General features: G+C 42.2%; 1 protein-coding gene across 1 annotated transcript in view; it reads left to right on the forward strand.

Annotated features, from left to right (window-relative positions):
• The window catches only part of LOC123984046 (leukocyte immunoglobulin-like receptor subfamily B member 3A), a 65,844-nt gene that overhangs the window by 33,116 nt on the left and 24,499 nt on the right, over nt 1-8,229 (forward strand). Inside the window, exons 4-6 of the mRNA XM_046070656.1 lie at nt 9-178; nt 553-846; nt 2,463-2,765. Coding sequence (XP_045926612.1) covers nt 9-178; nt 553-846; nt 2,463-2,765 — 767 coding nt within the window. The remainder of the gene's footprint in view (nt 1-8; nt 179-552; nt 847-2,462; nt 2,766-8,229) is intronic.

Consider the following 8,229-nt stretch of genomic DNA (forward strand, 5'->3'; position numbering starts at 1 on the left):
CAGCAGACCTCAGGCTCATTCAGAAAGACCCAAACATCAAGTACCAACTCTGCTACCTTCATTATACCTAAAGTGAACTTTGATAACGAAGGATCGTACCAGTGTCAGTATCAGACAAGTGTTTCAAGACGAGACTTCAGCTCCCCTTTAAGTGACTCTGTCAGATTCTCTGTTACTGGTAAGGAAATTAATCTGCTTCATTCACTTGTTTAAAGAAATAGTTCAACATGTTGGGAAAGAAAATAATAATAAACTAATTCATTTTCATGTTGAGAGTTCGATGAGTGATTGATACTTATCTCATAGCTGTCCTTTAAATATGAAGCCACAGCCAGCAGCTAGTCAGTGTAGCTTAGCATAAAGACTGGAAACAAGGAAACAGCAGTAACTTACTGAAGGCAACCAGAGGGGACCGAAAAACTTAAAAGGCTTATTTCCCTTAATGGTGAACTATTCCTTTGGCATAAAGGAAATTTAGCAAACTAAAAAAGCAGAAAAACGTGTAACTCAAAGTCAGTCCATTTACTGCTCTAATATTGTGTTGTTTTTCAGTGAGACTTCCAAAGCCCAGCATCTCCATGAATCCTGCTGTTGAGGTTACCTGGGGTCAGGACGTCAGCGTCACTTGTTCCATCTCAACTCAGCATTTAGGTGGAACATTCATCCTGATGAAAACCTCCAGCTCATTCAGAAAGACCCAAACATCAAGTACCAACTCTGCTACCTTCATTATACCTAAAGTGAACTTTGATAACGAAGGATCGTACCAGTGTCAGTATCAGACAAGTGTTTCAAGACGAGACTTCAGCTCCCCTTTAAGTGACTCTGTCAGATTCTCTGTTACTGGTAAGGAAATTAATCTGCTTCATTCACTTGTTTAAAGAAATAGTTCAACATGTTGAGAAATAAACTTTTTTTTTTTTTTTTAATATTGAGTTAGATTAGACTGATACTCATCTCATAGATGTCCATTTAGATATCCATTTAACAGCCAGCAGCTAGTCAGTCATTTGTTTTTTTGTTTTTTTTCAGTTAGTCTCCCAAAACCCAGCATCTCCATGAATCCTCTTGGTGAGGTTACCTGGGGTCAGAATGCTGGCATCAGTTGTTTGATCTAACCCCAACATTTAGGTTGAACATTGCTCCTGCAACAGACCTCAGGCTCATTCTGTTATACGGAGCAAAAAAGATCCAGGAGCAGACACACGGATAGGGCAAAACCACAGTGTCACGGTTTTGTGGTGAAGGCAGGGTGGAGCAGGTTGGAGGACCCAAACGCAGGATACAGAGCGGAGCAGGTGTAGTTCACTGGTTTTAATATAACAAAAAGCGAGTACACTTACAAACAGAGTGGCTGATGGACAGCCCTTGTTTTTGGATTCAGTCTAACAAAAATACAAAATCCGGGCAGGGAAACAGGGATACACGACGAATGAGGCTGACGACACGAAACACACTGCTACACAGGGTGACAACATACAATGACCCAACAAAGACAAGACAGAAACACCAGGAATATATATATACACACACACAGGGACTAACGAGCAGGGCGGGACCAACACAGGTGACAGACATGAGGCTAATGAGGCGCAGGCAGAGAGAGCAGGGGAAAACAGAGACAGACATGCAGAGGGATCACTGGGGTAACAGACATGACATAGGTTACTGAACAGTAGACGACAGACAAGACAGACCCCCAAAACCCAACATACTATAAGGCAGATACTAAACTCAAAAGTGCAACACAAAGAATGGCTGACCGGCAGAGCGTGACAAACAGAGGCTTTATTGACTGAATGAGGGTTGAGGATTCTGCTCCGAGGCAGGTAGACGGGCAACGAAATCCACAAAAACACTAAGGCAGGTGGACGAGCAGCGCTTCTCCAAGCAGCGATCCCCTGGGACAAAAAACACAGATGTTGGTGACACGAATAAAGAAAGAAAACACTAGCAGAGTGTTTGGCTTGACGAGCAGTTTACCGCACAGGTGAACAGACGATCTGGCGAATACTGGAGGAATGAGCCGGCTATAAATCAGCAGTGGTGATTAGAAGATTGACTTCAGGTGTGTTGGAAGCTCCAGGAACTCTTGCTTAGGAACACCTGCCCGGTGGCCTGCAGACACGCCTACAAACCACAACGACAGACAGTAGACAAACAGACACACAGGGAAGGGGAGAAACAAATAGGACAGACTAGGGACTGGGAAGGATGAGCCACCACACATTGAGAAAGACCCAAACATCAAGTACCAACTCTACTACCTTCAGCATCTTGCAAGTTGATTTTGAGAACAAAGGATCATACCAGTGTCAGTATCAGACAAGTGTTTCAAGAAGTTTCAGTTTATAGTTAGTTTAGTTTGACTAAATCACAAGCAAATTACATGTTACCATCATTTTATATTTAAAAATCCAGGAATTTTATATTCTTTATTCTGTTGTCCCTTTTTTACCCAGTGAGACTGCAGCCGCCCAGCATCTCCCTGACGTCTCCTAACAGAGGTTCAGAGGTCACCAGGAGTGACAGCTTTGTCTTCACCTGCTCCACTTCCTCCCACTATCCCACTGGTGTTTTCTTCCTCATCTTCTCTGGCTCCAACATCACTGACCCCAAGCCAGCAGTCAACCACTCAGCCTCCTTTAACTTCCCTGCTGCTGAGTACGAACACCAGGGCAACTACAGCTGTGTGTATGAAGTCACATGGTCTACACGGAAATACACTTCTCCCATGGCTGCACCAGTTAGTGTCCTCATCAAAAGTAAGTAGAATGGAGAATTTAAACTAACTGTTGCTATATTTGTTTCAGAAATTGCCAAGAACAAAGGCAGAAAAACAGAGGTGATGCAGACACAGGCAAACAGGATGTGGTATATATTTAAATAAAACTAAACAGGTTTACGCCGGTTGGTTGGAGTTAAAAGAAAGGTAACATTCCAGCAACGCAACAAAGTCCAAACAGGGCAGATGATCGAAACAGGGCAACAGAATAATTTAGGAACATGAAAACAAGCGGAACATTCAACATACAACGAGGATGCAAAAAAGACTGAACAGAACTGAGGGCTTAAATACTGCCACAGAACAACACACTGAGGCATGCAGGGTAAGCAAATGTGAGACATGTCAGGGCAGAGTCAAGGACAAGAGACAGATAATACTGAAACCAAAATCACACCATGCCCAAACAAGAACAAAACAGGAAATAACACTCAAACTGTGACAATTTTATGAACAATAGCTGAATGATACGTAGGCTAATACTGCATATGGATTCATTAGCAAGCACAACTGCTCATGTGGGAGAAGCAAAACAGTTAGATAGAAAAATAATGAGCTGCGTAGGTTGTGCATGTACCAGCCTTTATCACAACATATCATATTTCATATAAGTTAAAGAGGTGGTATTATGCTCATTTTCAGGTTCAAAATCTTATTTAGGGGTTGTACCAGAACAGGTTTAATTTTCAGAAAACACCATATTTTTCTCGTACTGCACATTGCTGCAGCTCCTCTTTTCACCCTATGTTGTACGCTCCGCTCTTGAGCTACAAAGTGATGCATCTTACTTGTACAAAATCTTTGTTGGGAGTTGCACATGTGCAGTTCCCAGGTAAGGACTACTAGCCAATCAGAAGCAGAGAAGGGCGGGTCGTTAGAAACAAGGTAGTGTGATCCAAATCAAAGCCGCTTCAGACTGCGACCGTAAGTTACTCTCAAGTCCACAACCACACATCATTGTTCCACATCTTACAATAAACCACTACAAAAATCATCATATTTCAACTCTATTTTACATAAAAGTTGGCCAAACAATTTGAACGTTTGCTCAGTAGCTTTCACATCAGGTGTAACATTAGCATTATAGTTATAGCTGTGTTAGCCAACGTTTACAACAACTCCGCACTTGAACAGGCTGTGAAGTTACATTGCCGTGTTTATTTTAAATATAATTCACAACCAATAAAGCATACTTACAGGTTGTGATTGTGAATTTTCAGGCCCAAACAGAGTCGGAGTTGCATCGTCTTTTAGGACTAAACGTTGAACTGTTGCCGGTGTTCTGACGATCTATGCTGCGTTGCCAGAAAATGCTACCATAGCGCAAATCGATAGACTCGACTCTACTCGGCCCTGCTCCGTTTTCCACTGCAGGTAGCACCCAGAGATAGTACGTAGCTTGTCGTCATAGCGGCGCCACACACAACTGCCGCTAGCTTGGTTTGAGGGTGTGCCTGACCCCGCTAGCCGCTTGGCAAACTTTGACGCGTTTTCATTGTGAGTAAAGGAAGCGAAGGGCTGGACTACAAACGAGCTGTTTTCAAGCGGTTCAGAGCAGAGTTTTCTGTGGGAGATGGGAACTCCCTTTGGGCTTTTTCACTTTGCAAACCTGTTACATGCACAAAAAAAGATATATAACTCAATAAAGAAGAGGGGAAAAGCCAAAAAGCATAATACCACCTCTTTAAGATCGGCCTCCAGACTACAGTGACCAGACGTTCCCCCATTTTCCAGGAACAGTCCCCGGTTTTGGTGGCCTGTCCCCGTCTGGAGCTCTCCCCGGAAATGTCCCCGATTTTAACTGTGTGTTAATCATAGCCTGTATAAGGTGTTAACAGACCTGAAATCAGATTTTACATGGCCAAAGAGACTGGACAGCAAAGCAGACAGGTGTGGTGCTGAAATAGTGATTGCGTTGCGTTGCGTTGCGTTGCGTTGCGTTGCGTTGCGTGCGCAGCATGTTAAAGCTGTATCGCTAAGTCTCTTAACATCTAAACATACTTTTATCTGGCTCAAAGAGACATAATGTGCAAACAAACATCACTTTATGTCCGTGGTAATAGTGAAGGTATGGGGCCATATGTATAAAATACTACGCAGTTTTCATACTGAAAGATGATGTACTCACAGATTTTGAAAAGTACATACGCACAGAAATATCTACATGTATAAAACCAAAGCCAGGTCCTGCGCACTTTTCCTTTATACCTCCCAATACATGAAATTGAGCGCACATGCACGAACCACATACCCCGCCTTGGCTCCTCCCATAAATTACTATGATCAGAAATATACAAGCGTCACCTCCGAAGGTCTAAACAGGTGAACACATTTTTTAATGTTGGTTTTTCGGTTTGGCCTGCATTATGACGACTGATGGTGAGGATGGAGAGCAGCGATTGTGTGAGAGCTGTCACTGGCTTTATTTCCAGACATTTTTAATATACACAGTCCATATGTGCAGGTGGTGAAGATGTGCTGGGTTAGTCAAGGTGAGAATGCAGATCTGTTTGTACGTCTGTTCAGTCTGTTCACTGCAGCGATTTTACACACGAAAACTAAACTGAAAACTAAAAGTGATATATAATAATAATAATAATAATAATCTTTATTTGTAGAGCACTTTTCAAAAACAAGTTACAAAGTGCTTTAACAAGTGTAAAGACAATAATACCCAAGAGACAATACTACAAAAACAATACAAGATAAAAGCAAGAAAACATTGAAAAGACTAAAATACAGATAAATTAGTAAAATACAATAAAAATAAAAGGGATAAAATAAAATCAAATAAAATCGGGAAAGGCTCTCCTATAAAAATATGTTTTAAGAAGGGACTTAAGAGTTCACTGACTCAGCCGACCTGATTTCCTCGGGCAGGCTGTTCCAGAGCCTCGGGGCCCTGACAGCAAACGCTCTGTCCCCTTTAGTTTTCAGTCGAGACTCTGGAACAGACAACAGACCTCTGCCTGAGGATCTCAAGGTACGTGCTGGTGCGTATGGGACTAAAAGGTCAGAAATATAACAAGGCGAGAGGCCATGAAGAGCTTTAAAAGTGATCAATAAAATTTTAAAGTCAATTCTAAAACATACTGGGAGCCAGTGTAATGAAGCTAAAATAGAAGTAATGTGGTCATATTTCTTTGTTCTGGTTAAAAGCCTGGCAGCTGAGTTCTGGACAGTCTGGAGTCGATCAATAGATTTTTGGGTTAAACAAGTGAAAAGGCTGTTGCAATAATCTAGGCGTGATGAGATGAAGGCGTGTAAAATGGTCTCGGTGTCCTTAAAAGTTAACAGATCGAATTTTTGCTATATTTCTAAGTTGATAAAAACATGATTGAACAAGCTTTGTGGTGTGCTGCTTGAAATTTAAATTACTATCAAACCAAACACCAAGGTTCTTTGCCACAGGCTTAATGTGATTTACTAGGGAACCAGCAGATGGCAGTATTTGATTTGCCATCAGCTGGGACCCAATGACCAGGATTTCTGTTTTGTCTGAGTTCAGTTGGAGGAAATTATTTGACATCCATTTTTTAACTTCACAAAGGCAGTGAACTCAGCATTCTAGGGTCTGTGGATCTGACGGGCAAGTATATTTGTGTGTCATCAGCATAAATATGAAAAGAAATGCCATGTTTATGGATAATATGTCCAAGGGGAAGCAGATACAAGGAAAACAAAATGGGTCCTAAGACCGACCCCTGAGGCACACCATATTTAACTGGACAGAATGAGGAGACATAGTTGTTTACAGACACGCAAAACTTCCTATTTGACAGGTAGGATGAAAACCATTCTAGGGCAGTACCAGAGATCCCCACCCAGTGCCTCAGTCTGTCTAACATGATGTTGTGATCAATGGTGTCAAAAGCAGCACTAAGGTCCAGGAGTACCAGGACTGAGCACATGCCTTCATTAGCAGACATTAAAAGTGGTGACTTTAAGCAGGGCAGTCTCAGTGCTGTGGTACTTCCTAAAACCAGACTGAAACTTTTCAAATATTTTGTTATTTTCCAGTACAGTGAGCAGCTGTTTGGACACAATTCTTTCTAGAATCTTTGCAATAAAAGGCAGTTTTGAAATTGGTCTAAAATTATGTGGGAGGGAGGGATCTAAACCAGGTTTCTTTAAAAGTGGGTTCACGCAAGTGGCCATATTTAAAAAGTCAGTTGCATTAACATTGTTGGGGTCATCAACATGAATATTAAAATCTGACGAAGAACAATTCTGTCATAATTTAAAACCAGAGTAGTTAAAAATTCAGGAAGTTCTGGTAAAAATCCTCCAGGCGGTTTTGGGGAGCGATAAATTATAACAAATATGATAGTTTGCAGCCCTCCAACTTAGGAGGAGTTAAATTCATCACAGCGTACTTGATGACATTTAAAATATTTCCTATACACGCTCACTAGCCCACCACCACGACCACTGACCCTCGGTTGACTAAAACAATCATATTGAGGCGGACACAGTTCAGCTAGCTGGCTATAGTCATTCGTTTGCAACCAGGATTCAGTTAAAAACATAAAATCTAGATTTGCAGACAAGATAAAATCATTTAAGATAAAAGTCTTACTTGAAAGTGATCTCACATTGAAGAGAGCCATTTTAAATGAGTTTGTTCTGGGTGCTGGAGTTGGTGCAGTTGTCCTAATCCTTATAAGATTACTAATATTTCTGTGTGGGATGTGCACATTTCGGTTTACTGGTCTATGCGTGATGATGACAGGAATAGAAGTCTTTGGAACAGCGCTGGTAGCAGACTGCTTTAAATGCCAGCAGGTGGAGACAGTTGTTTGTGGCAGTGAGGCAGAGATCTGTTCAGTGAGCGGTGGTGTGTTCAGGTGTGCTGCATGAATGATTAGTCATTCACGTAAATCATGTGTGGACCGCACCACATGCTGTATGTGAGCAGCTAATATTTCTGAGCCCCGTTTGTTTGGGTGAAGTCCGTCCGTCTTAAAAAGAGACATTCTTTGCCAGAAAATATTAAAGTTATCCACATAACACACACGGTGAGCCCTGCAGGCGGACTGGAGCCAGTCGTGGAGGCCAAAGAGTCTACTGAAGCGGCCAGCACCACGACCAACTGTGGGAATGGGACCAGAGATAAAAACGGACTTTCCACACTGCTTTAAAAAGTTAAAAAGACGGTTAAAATCTGATTTTTGTCAGCTCAGACTGCCGAAGAGCTGTGTCATTTGTTCCGACATGGACTATCACTCTTGTGATGGAGGACGGGAGCGACGGCATCAGGTCCTGGAGTTTTTTTAAAATGTCAGCTGTGGTGGCACCGGGGAAGCAGTGAGTGGTAGCGTTAAAGAAACGGAGGTTTCTGGTTATGGAGTCACCAATTATTAGTGTGGTTGGGGAGAAAAGAGGACGAGGAGATGCCGGTTGTGGGGTTCCAGAGCAGGACTGAGCAGAATCTGCTTCAACAC

The sequence above is a fragment of the Micropterus dolomieu genome, linkage group LG02 (genome assembly GCF_021292245.1).
Source record: "Micropterus dolomieu isolate WLL.071019.BEF.003 ecotype Adirondacks linkage group LG02, ASM2129224v1, whole genome shotgun sequence".
NCBI classification, from domain to species: domain Eukaryota; kingdom Metazoa; phylum Chordata; class Actinopteri; order Centrarchiformes; family Centrarchidae; genus Micropterus; species Micropterus dolomieu.